The 12,166-nt window shown below is 42.5% G+C and overlaps 2 protein-coding genes across 4 annotated transcripts in view; one reads left to right on the forward strand and one right to left on the reverse strand.

Annotated features, from left to right (window-relative positions):
• NDEL1 (nudE neurodevelopment protein 1 like 1) overlaps positions 1–12,166 on the forward strand; it is a 57,151-nt gene that overhangs the window by 42,862 nt on the left and 2,123 nt on the right. The window lies entirely within an intron of this gene.
• Positions 1–12,166, reverse strand: part of MYH10 (myosin heavy chain 10) — a 131,073-nt gene that overhangs the window by 8,561 nt on the left and 110,346 nt on the right. For all 3 annotated transcript variants that reach the window (XM_081161901.1, XM_081161902.1, XM_081161903.1), the window contains 6 exons: positions 11,042–11,194; positions 10,169–10,417; positions 9,729–9,941; positions 7,511–7,723; positions 6,252–6,413; positions 1,494–1,622 (listed from right to left, as the gene is read on the reverse strand). In XM_081161901.1, the coding sequence (XP_081018027.1) occupies positions 1,494–1,622; positions 6,252–6,413; positions 7,511–7,723; positions 9,729–9,941; positions 10,169–10,417; positions 11,042–11,194 (1,119 nt within the window). The remainder of the gene's footprint in view (positions 1–1,493; positions 1,623–6,251; positions 6,414–7,510; positions 7,724–9,728; positions 9,942–10,168; positions 10,418–11,041; positions 11,195–12,166) is intronic.

Genomic DNA, 12,166 nt, shown 5'->3' on the forward strand with positions numbered 1-12,166 from the left:
GAGCTGCACCAGCTCCTTAGGTTATGGATAAAACTGAGGCCCACAGGGCACGCGTCCAGGCTGTGATGGCAACAGGCAAAATACTCAGGGCCTGACCTGAAGGCCTCCAATGAACACACTGTGTGAGTGCCAGCTCTGCCCTCCAGCCTCTGTGGTCTAGTTTCCTGGGCCTAGAGAGGGCTCCTTCCCCACCACTGGCTGGATGTGCTACAGACAGGCTGAGGAAGGAGAGGACCCAAGGGCCTATAACTCTGATGAACAAAGGCGTGTGTCTGAGGTGGAAACAGAAATAGACCAAAGGGCAAGCTAGCTTTTCAGATCTGCCTCTTCACAGTGCAGTGATCATTTGAAGGTCTAAAATACATACTCCCAGCTTTCTGAGGACAGACTGCTGGGCCGCAGGGGGTCTGGACACTGAAGTCATGCCCAGGAGCTCTCCAAGAGACAGGCTCCCAGAACCCATCACCTCTGGGGATGAGATCACTGATCAACTACATGATGATGTACATAGATCTAGAACATTCTGCTTCATCAACAAATGTTCTTTTTAAGCACACATGGAATATTTATATAGACACTGTTCTAAGCCCCAGAGCGGCTTGACACTCCATGTTCTCTGACCATAAGCAATAAAACCAGAAATCAAATAAGAAAAAATATATGTCACACATTTGGAAATTTAAACCATACTTTTAAATTATTCATGGGATAGAGAAACCATCATAGAAATTAGAAAAATTGGAATTTAAATGACAACAAATAGGATATAGTGAAAGCAGTACCCTGGGGGGAATGTATAATGTTCTATGAACATATTAGGCAAGAGGAAAGCTTGCACATTAACGAGTGTCCAACTCAAGAAAAAGAAAAACCCAAAGGAAATAAAGGTATGAGCAAAAATTAAGGAAACAGAAAGCAAAGATTAGCCCAAAAACTGGCCCTCAGTGTAATCTTAGGATCTGCTCAGGGTTTACTTACTGGTTTCCAGTTCCTTCTACATTCCTGACTCCTAGGGAGTTCCCTTTCTCATAAGCTCAACTCCTCATTTATTTGTCTTTGTTAACATTTGTTGGATTATAAGAGGATTCACTTAAAATTCAATGAAACATAACCTCTCCTTTTAGGTATCATTCACAGTGCTTCTGTGTAAAACAAGGCAATCTTGTATCACTTAGGTCAGAGTTCAGAGTTAAGTGACTCTGATGCTTACCAACACTAAATAAACATCACTCTTTTTCTTATGTATGGAACAAGCCTGGCAAGTGGCTTGAAAAGTTACTAGTCAGCTTCTCTGCCTTCAGCCAGGAATATATCTGAGCAGTATCAAAGTGTGACCACTTTGCCAAACTGAAGCAATAAGATGGTCCAATAACACACTAAAAATGGACAGTGGAATTACACAAGGCTACAAAGATACTAGGATATTTATCTGATCTTGGAGAAACTGCAAGAACAAATATTTGCTGAACAAGTGGATAAGTAAACAAACAAACCTCCTGTAGCTGAAGGATTTCTGCTTCCAGACTCTTTAATTTCTTTTCACTCTCTTTGGATTGAGCAAAAATCTCATCCCGGGATGCACGGGCTTCTTCTAATTCACGCTGGTAATCCTTCATCTGAGCCTGAAGAGAAACAGAAGAAAGTTTTGAGGTAGTTTTCATTCTTTGTTTTCAAACATATTTTTTCCAGATTATAAAAGTAATATACATTCATTGCAAATATAAAAGTATATAGAAATAAAGATATCACAAGAAAACATTCAGACCAATATCCCTTGTGAGTGTATATGCAAAAATCCTCAACAAAATAGTAGCAAACTGAATCCATCCAACTAAGATTTATATAAGCAATGCAAGATTGGTTTGACAACAAAAATGAATTTATATAACCATATAATCATTTCAAAATTCAGAAGTAGTATTTGACAACATCTAATACCCTTTCATTATAAAAATAACAAGCTGAATAGGAAGAAACTTCCTCACCTCTGAGAAAGGGCATCAATGAAAAACTGACAGCTATTATCATACTTAATGGTCAAAGACTGAATGCTTTCCCCCTAAGGTCAGTAGTGAGACGGGGATGTCTGACCCTGCCACTTCCGTTTAACAGTGTAATGGAAATTCTAGTCAAATCCATTAGGCCAAGAGAAAGATACAAAGACATGCAGATTGGAAAGGAAGAAATAAACTAGCTCAACCTGTAGATGATATGATCTTATATGCAGAAAACCTTAAGGGATTCATTAAAAATCCACTAGAATGAATAAACGAGTTCAGGAAGGTTGCAGAATACAAGATCAATATATAAAAATCAATCGTATTTCTGTACACTAATTATAAATATCCCCCAAATTAAGAAAGCAATTAGACTTAAAATAGCATCAAAAAGAATAAAATACTTAAGCATCAATTTAGCTGAAGAAATATAAGACTTATACACCAAAAACTATAAAAACATCATTGAAAAAAAAGAATAGCTAAATAAATGGAAAGATGGTCATGTTCATGGATGAAAACAATATTGTTAAGATGGCAATACTCTCCAAATTGATCTCAACACAATATTGACAAGTTGATTCTAAGATTTGTATGGAATTGCAAAGAACCTGGATAGCTAAACAATCTTGAAAAAGAACAAAGTTGGAGAAGTCACACTTCCCAATATCAAAATGTACAAAGCTATAGTAATCAAGACTGTGGTATTTGCTTAAGGACAGACATAGATCAATGGAATAGAATTAATTCAATGAGGGAAAGAATAGTCTTTAAATAACTGGATATCCATATCCAAAAAAATAAAGTTTATACATAAAACCATGCAACAAAAATTAACTCAAAATGGAGTTTAAAAAGAGTAAAGTATAAAACTCTTAGGGGAAAACAGAGCAATAAATCTTATGTTGCTATAAATCTTTATGACCTCGGAGTAAGCAGTGGTTTCATAGATATAGTTTTAAAAAGCACAAGAGGTGCCAGAAAGTAAGCAAGGGTTAGAGAACCTGGTTGAAGAAATAATGGCAGAAAACTTCCCTAACCTGGTGAAGGAAAAAGTCACACAAGTTCAGGAGGCACAGAGAGTCCCAAGCAAGAAGAACCCAAGGAGGCCCAAGCCCAGACACATCATAACTAAATTTAAGACAGAGAGAATCTTAAAGGCAGCAAGAGAAAAGCAATCTGTTACCTACAAAGGAGCTCCCATAAGGCTGTCAGCTGATTTCTCACCAGAAACTCTACAGGCAAGAAGGGAATGGGCATGAAGTATTCAAAGTAATGCAAAACAAGGATCTGAAACTAAGACTACTCTATCCAGCCAGGCTATCATTCAACATAGATGGTAAAATAAAGAGCTTCCCAGACAAAAAAAGGCTAAAGGAGTTTATCACCACCAAACCAGCAATGTAAGAAATGTTAAAGGGACTGTTGTAATAATAAGAAATAGAGAGGTAGAGAGAGAAAAACAGGCATAAAGAAGTAAAATGGCAACAGATAAATACCTATCAATAATAAATATAAATGGATTAAATATCTCAAAGGGCATAGGGTACCTGAATGGATAAGGAAACAAGACCCAAATATATGCTGGCTACAAGAGACCCACCTCAGAACAAAAGACACACAGGCTAAAAAACAACAACAAACTTCTGGAGGACTTTAAAGGAGAGACTGACAGCAATACAGTCATAATAGGGGACTTTAACACCCCACTGACTTTACTGGAGAGATCTTCCAGCAAAAAATCAACAAAGAAACAGGGACTCTAAATGACACACCAGATCAGATGAATTTAATTGACATTTACAGAACTTTTCACCCCAAAGCTAAAGAATAGGCATTCTCAAAGATAGACCACATATTAGGACACAAAACAAGTCTCTACAAGTTCAAGGTTGAAGTCATATCAAGCATCATCACAGACATTTATACCATGGAATGCTATGCAGCTGTAAAAACAAAGGATCCCTTACCCTTTGAGGCAGCATGATGGGACCTGGAAAATATTATGCTAAGCGAAATAAACCAGTCAGATAAAGACAAGTATCACATGATCTCACTCATGTGGAATCTAATGAACAAAATAAACTGACGAACAAAGTAGATGTAGAGACATAGAAGCATGGAGAAGACTGAAGGATCTCAGAGGGAAGGCAGGGGTGGGTGAGTGGGTGGGGAGAGATTAACCTAGAAACCTATGTGCATAAATGCATAACGCATGGACACAGACAGTAGTGTGGTGAAGGCGTGCAGGGTGGAGGGGATCAATGGGGGGAAAAGGGGACATTTATAATACTTTCAACAATAAAGACAAATTAAAAAAACACCACGAAACAAAAGAAAAAATAAAATGGACTCCATCAAAATTAAAAAATTTTTCTGCTGTAAATAATACCACTGAATGAGTGAATAGACAAGCCAGAGAATGGAAGAAAATATTTGGAGATCATGTATCTTATAAGAACAGAGTATATACAGAAATGTTACAACTCAATTATTAAAGACAACTCAAAAAGATGAACGGAAGATTGGGAGACATTTCTTCCAAATAAGACAATGGCCAATAGGCACAACAAAAGATGATCAACATCATTAGCATTAGGGAAATGCAAATCAAAACCACCATGAGAAACCACTTCATATCCACCTGGATGGCTGTAATTAACAGACAGACAATAGTAAATGTTGGTGAAGATGTAGAGAAACTGGAACCCTCACACACAGCTGGTGAGAGTATAAAATGGTGTGGTCACTGTGGAAAGGTTGGCAGTTTCTTAAAATGAAAGTTACCATATAACTTAGGTATATGCTAAGAAAACTGAAAGCACAAGCGCACACAAATGTACGTGAATGTTCATAGCAGTATTATTACAATAGTAAAAAAGTTGAAGTAACCCAAATGTCCCTCAACCGATGAATGGATTAATAGAATGTGGCAGAAATATCTACACAATGGAATAAACATTATTTGGTAATAAAAAGGAACAAAATATTCATGCTACAACATGGATGAACCTTGATGCTAAGTGAAAGAAGCCAGGCACAAAAAGCCACACATTGTATGATTCCACTTATATCAAATGTCCAGCATAGGCCAATCTATAGAGACAGAAAGTAGATGAGCGGTGGCTTAGTTCTGGATGTGGCAGATAGTGTGGAGTGAAGCTAATGGGGAGAGGATTCTTTTAGAGTGAACCAAAAATGTTCAAAATTAGTGGTGATGGCTGCACACCACTATGAATTCACTAAAAAAACACTCAAAACACTTAAAATAGGTAAATTGTTATTTATATTCTCTGTAATGAACTTAATAACCTTTTCTAATTAGCTAGTTAAAAAAAAACACCTTTGTATTTAACTTTTAAAAAAATGTACAAGAAGACAAATAAGTTACTCTTAAACCTATTATCCAGGGATGACTTTTCCATCTAACTCTTTTCTAGGTTTGTATAACTGCATGTCTGTATGTGAAAATCTACACTCTTGTGCAGGACATAGACTAAATTGTCCCCACACTCTTATCTTCTGTTGCTCACTTAAGCCCTGCTGTCGTTACATACCCATCTCATCATGAAAATGGCTGTCAATCCACTGACATTTAGGCTGTTTCCAGTTTTGCTATCAGAAATAACATTTCAGCTGTGATCTTGGTATATAAATATTTCTTCTCATCTTTATATTTTGTTAGAACAAATTCGCAAGATGTGGATCACTGAGGTGAAAGGGATGGAAGTTTTCTAAAGCTTTTGTCACCACTGACAAATATCCCTCCCAGAGAAGTTGTGCCTGTTTACGGGAGGGCCCATTACATCCTGTCCATATTGGGTTATTGTAGAAATTACTCGTCATCTGAGAGTGAAAACCAACACAGCATTTGAGTAGCAAAAGTGATGATTAAATCAGACTGAAAAGAATACTAAAGCTCACGGCAATCAAGGAGGGGGGTGAACACCACCTTCCACTCTGGTGGCTAAGTGGCCACGTTGGTTAAGCATCATCAGAAGCTGTTCAGAGCCCGAAGAGCATTCCTATTGGTGGATGCTCCACCTGTTGACTCCACCCTGGCTTGGTCCGAACTCCCTGAGTGTGGCGTGCCACCTTTATGGCCTGCTGCCACAACACATAGCCAAGGTGACGGCTCGTGGCTGTCAAGATGGCAGGCTAGATGCTGCACAGAGCTTTCTCCCTGGCTTCGTGGATCATTTCATGTTTGATCTCAGATGATACCATCAAAGACCAATGGTTGGCTGCACATACCTGAAGTTTACGCAGCTGCTTGATGACTTCATCCCTCGCTTTGTTTGCAGCCTCAATTTGAGCTTCAAGGTCCTTCAAATCTATTTCCATTTTCTTCTTTGAAGCAACAGCAAGCGCGCGCTGTTTCCGCTCATCCTCTAGCTCTGCCTCAAGCTCCCGCACCTAACAGACAGGATGACAGTACCGGGTACGTCTGGTCAGGCCCAAGTATCCTCACACAGAAAACAGGCAGCCTGTTGTCGCATAGGGCTCTAGTGACTCTGCACAGGTGCTCCTGCTACCAAGCAGTTGTTATTAACAGAAAGCCACAGAAGTTGCCTTTCGTTCAAAGAGATCTTTAAAAAACACCCGGTACACACCATTTCCACAAGGGCACCTGAAAAGGCCGAGTCCCTGATCTTAAGCTCATGTTCTAGGTGATGCAACAAAATTGAAAGACACGGGACAATTTCATGGGGAAGCTCCCTCCAGGGACACTCGAGCAGCCTGTGGAGAGGCCCACATGGCGAGGGGCTGAGGTCTCGGGCCAGCACCTTGTGGGTGAGCCCACTGGACGAGGATCCTCCAGTCCCGCAGGCCTGCAGGCGACGCACCCCGCTCAGCCCATTCACAGTTCCTGCCAGCAGAGGCTGAGTTAGACTTGTTTTAAGCCACCAAATTTGAGGTAATTTGTTACCTAGTAGTAAGCGACTAACATAATATCAGTGGAATGAAAATTAAAAAATTAAATAATCTAAGATTTGATACCAGGAACTCCAAGGGAGTGCCACAATATCCACAAAAATTTTAAAAGTAAACTAAGAAGTTTAACATACACTTAAAAAATAATACAAATTGTAACTGCCTAGCAACTTTTTAAGGTACAGAAAAAGTAAGTACCTGGTTTTCTCCTTTAAAGAGCGGTTTACAGAACACGTGATTGGGACTTAGGAACACGCCCACTCGCCTGTCAGATGCGTTTTGATTCTTTCCTTCACCCACACTTTTAAGACTCACAGAATATGAATCTAACTACATATGCCCTTGAGATTTCACTGAGGGCTTTTCAGTTGATGATCAGTACCCTGGCTTGTAAGCAACAAGGATACTGTCTGAGAAATAGGAATTTAATTACATAAATTGTAAAGAATAAACTTAAGTGACCTAATAATTTTACTTCAGTTAATGTGTACTAATGTGAATGAACAGGAAATTGACCCCAAACGGGCTTTGAGACTGACCAAGTTTTTGCTCTGGAGGCCACACTTCTTTCCACCTACCTGTTTAATCAGCAGCCGCTTCTTTTCTTCATTCTGTTCATCTCTGGTTTGCAAGTCTCTCTCGAACTGGGCCTTCATGGCCTGCATGTTGACCTCCAGGCGCAGCTTGGCATCTTCTGTTGCCTGAAGTTCATCCTCCAGCTCTTCTAGCTGGGTCCTCATTTCCTCTACCTGCTGCTCGAGGGCCCGTTTGGATTTTTCAAGTTCATGAACCTAAACCACAGGAAGCATCAGGAGAGAGCTGACCCTCAGAGGCACAGCTCGGACAGCAATCTTCCTGCTTCATAGGCCCCCACAGGGCATGTTAGACACTCCAGGCGCCCCCGGGCCAGCCTCCTGACATCACCCGCTCCCTCCCTTCCCTTCCCCTCTATGGCTGCTGCTAGTCCTCAGTTCAGAGTGTGCCATTTAAACGACAGTACCGACTTCTTTATTCACTGTGTTCTGTAACCAATCAATTACTCTCTGACGACCTTGCCGGTGAGAGGTCTTGAAAAGCCAAAGAACACAGTGCCAGAGAAACTTGTCTGCTGACTGGCCTTTGCCTACTGTCTGTAACAGGTACCACAGTACATCTCTTCTTTCTTTTTTTTTTAAATCCTTACCCAAGGATATTTTTTCCATTGATTTTTAGAGAACAGAAGGAATAGAAGGGAAGGGGGGAGGAGGGGGAGAGAGAAACATCGACGTGAGAGAGACACATTGATCGGTTGCCTCCCACATGCACCCCGACCAGGGCTGGGATTGAACCTGCAACCTATGTATGTGCCTTTGATGGGGAATCGAACCTGAGACCCTTCAGTCTGCAGGCCGACGCTCTAACCACTGAGAAAAATTGCCCAGGGCAGCATATCTGCTCTTGCTGTAGAAAAGATCATGTGTACTAAAAACGTGCGGAAAGTTTTAAATATTAGGGTGTGTGAGGCCTGCAAAGCAGAGTCCAGTTAAAGAGAGGCCTGGCCTTTCTCTGGACAGAGATCCCCACCACAAACATTTGCATAGTTCTCTGTGCCAAGTACTCCTGCCTCACATCCTGAGTCCCAAGACAATCCTTCAGCCGGGTATGTGTAGGTGCTATTGTGCGTCCCCTTTGGGGTTCACGGCCATGTCCGGCAGGTGGAAGAGACTTACACCAGGAGGGCCTCTGTGTCTCAGCAGAGTCTGGCACTTCACAGGCACAAAAAGAATGTTTTGGGAATAAATGAGTGACTCAATCATTTTAGAGAAAGCTAATATGGAACAAGAAAATGGAATCAACTGTGAAGTTCTCTCTCCACATTTACTATGTAATCAGTCATTTCTATCTCAGGTGGCCTTTTCTTGTTCCTGGGGCTGGCCCCTGGGCACAAGGTTGTGGGAGACCCAGAAGAAAGGTAGGAGTCTTCCCCCTCTTATGATGTTGCCAGAGAGCCTATATCCCACGAAAAGCAGACTTCACCTTTATAGAGGACCATGTGTTTCACAGCATGCCTGCAGTGGCTTCATGAAATCGGGCAAGTGTAATGTCCATTTGACAGAGGAGGAAACTTAGGCTTAGAGTGCTTAAGGGGCTTCTCCTTGTCAGAATGGATGCTGGTGGGAAAGCCAAGTCCCGAACCTGTTTTTGATCCCTGGACCTGGGCTCGCTTCACTATCCTCAACACATCATGTACTAAGGGAGGGGTGTAGGGTAAATAAAAATCGTCACTGCTCTTGTGGAAGATGCATGCAGTGGAAGGAGAAACAGTGTCACATAAATTTCCAGACTGTAAATAAACTCCCAACGCAGCTGAAATCTTCAGAGAAAACAATGGGTTTCACTGGGAAGTCCCAGGTCAGACAGTGCTGCAGGCCCACGTCACTCCTCTCCAGGACCCCCTCCGTGTGGGAGACAGATCCCACCAGCTCCATCAGAGCCACCCTTGAGTCTGATAACTAGCTGTTGACTCAGGAGCCATGAAACCCTTTGTTGAGAGGCCCCCTGCCTGAATGCAGGTCCGGGTGGAGAGGGCCCGTGAGAGTGACAGGGATAAATCACCTGTAGGTGCTGCTACAAGAACTCGACACAAGAGCAGACCGCAGGAAACCTCACAGGTTTTTCCAGAAGATGCTAACCCCAGGTTTACCCACAGGCCAGATGCCTCGACCACCTCACTGAGGGTGAGCCCTTCCAGATCCTCCAGGCACTTGCTTCCAGGGGCGCCTGTGCCCTAAGGGACCAGTCTCCAGGGACACTCACGTTTTTCCCCACGTCATCTTTGGAGCTCATCAGATCCTCCATGTCTGCCCGGAGCTGCTTGTTCTGCCTCTCAAACTCCTCCTTGGCCTCCAGGGCCTCCTCAAGGGCCCGGGCCAGGGACAGAGCTTTGGTTTCTCTCTCTCTGGCCTCTGCTTCAGCTCGGTCTCGCTCTTCCGCACAGCGAGCAGAGACGGTCTTCTCTTCTGCCAACAGCTACACGGAACGGCATCGGGAAATATTGAAAACAATTCAGAAAACAACGTAAGAGCGTGCAATAGATTATGGGCATTGTCTTTTTCCCTTTAGCTATAAGTGTATATTGCTTTTAAATATGAAAACATTATTTTAAACTAAAATATAACTGAGAGCTCCGCCGGGGGAAATGATGTGTGGCACTGGTCCTGGAGCCGGGGAGGCGGAAACTTAGAGGAAGAGCCCACCTGGTCAAATTTCTTCTGCTTCTTCTCCAAATTGGAGACGATCTGGCGCTGATGGTCCAGGTCCACCAGCAGGTCGTCCAGCTCCTGCTGCAGGCGGTTCTTGGTCTTCTCCAGCTTGTCATAGGCCAAAGCCTTTTCCTCCAGCCGCTGGCCCAGTGCTTCCACGTCTTTAAGAAGCTTCTTTTTGGCTTCTTCCAAACTTTCAATTGTTCCCAAGTCATCATCTACTTTCTTCTTTGTATCAGTCAACTAGGTTTTACATAAAGAAAAAAAGATCAGTATTAAAAAACTCAACTGGTTTTTGCATTTGAGGAAAAAAGGAAAAACCTTGTTTTAAAGAGTTTGTGAGAAACAACAAACCAATGCTATGTGATTTTGAGCAAATTAATCTTAGACTGTGACTTAATTTCTTAGCTAATAATCTGTAAAATGGTGATTGAATTAAAGCCCTACATAACTGACACAGTCCTGTGTCTTTAATTTAAAAAATATTTTTTATTGATTTTCAGAGAGGAAGGAAGTGAGAGGGAAAGAGAGAGAAACATCGATGCTATAGTGAAACATTGATAGGCTGCCTCCTGCATGCCCCCCACGGGACCAGGGACCAAACCAGCAACCTTTCAGTGCACGGGGCGACGCCCAACCAACTGAACCACACTGGCCAGGGCCTGTCTCTTTAATTTAAATACTTCCAACGTTACAGCCAGCACAGTAACAGCATTTGGCCGGGTCAAGAAAAAACATTTAATGGGCTTTATTTAGTACAACCTAATTAACTGTTCCAAATTGAGTTGAAGCAATTCAGCATAGTGGGGACATTAGCTGCCAAATACGCACTTCTGGGCCACGGCGGCTTCCTCAGAGGACACGCACCTGGGACTGCAGGGCCAGCACCTGTTTCTCCAGGTTCTTCCGGGCCTCCTCCTCCTCCTCCTGCTGCTCCTGGAGGCTGTTCCTCTCCTCCTCCAGCTGCCGGATTCGGCTGCTCAGGTTCAGCTTCTGGCGTGTTTCCTCCTGGAGGAGCTCCTGTTTGTTTTATAAAAGGTCAATGCTTAGGTTACACTAATCGCCAAAACAGAACATCTCTATTAAAAAAATTTACGTCATAAAGAACAGAGAGCCTCAGTGTATGAGAAACACCCAGTGATGATGATAATAAATGATTTAGAAACACACGATTGTGTTATAAAAGCGCTCAACACAAATACTGCTTTCAACTCGTTCAGGAGGGATGGCAGCACCATCTGCCCACCCAGCGCCCAGGCCAGGAACCTGCAAGTGGTCAAGATGCCTCCCTTTCCCGCATCTCCTCACCTCTAGACTCCCCTCCTGTCCACACCCCGCCCCACCCGGCCCCAGTTCAGGCACCTGGCACTTCTCATGAGGATTCTCTCCAGTAGAGGGCAACCCCTCAATTGTTTCTCCTCTATACTTTCTGCCATAGTAATTTTTCTAAAATGTAAATGCAAACATGTCTTTCCCATTACGTTCAGACTTAAAATTGTCAAAGGCACAAACAGAGCTTTCTGTGACCGGCCCTGTCTCCTTTACTCTCACTAGCCACGATGTGCCTGTCACAGCGTAAGCCCCAATTACAATGAACTTGTCCCCAACTACCTACAGATTCCACTTATTTGTCTGAGATCTTTAACCCGTATCCCCAGCACATGGCAAATACGCACCATATAAAGTTTGCAAATTTAACAAAAATAATATATAAAACTCTAAGAAAGCTGCTACGTTATTTTCATATTATCATAGTCATTAACCTAACTTCCACCCTACTTAGAAACAACCCTAACAAATAACTTGATATAAGTCTTAAAAAAGTATAATAAGCTTCAACCCACCCTTTTACAAATGGACTTTCTCCTAGGTCAGTGTAATGAAATTTCAACCATAACAAATGATCTTGTTGAAAAGGGCCAGCAGTACACGTGCGTGCAAAGGGAGCTCCGCATCGTGAGCCACGCCCCCGGCAGCGCCGCCTCCTGGCCC

The sequence above is a fragment of the Miniopterus schreibersii genome (genome assembly GCF_964146895.1).
Source record: "Miniopterus schreibersii genome assembly, chromosome: 16".
Taxonomy (NCBI): Eukaryota; Metazoa; Chordata; class Mammalia; order Chiroptera; family Miniopteridae; genus Miniopterus; species Miniopterus schreibersii.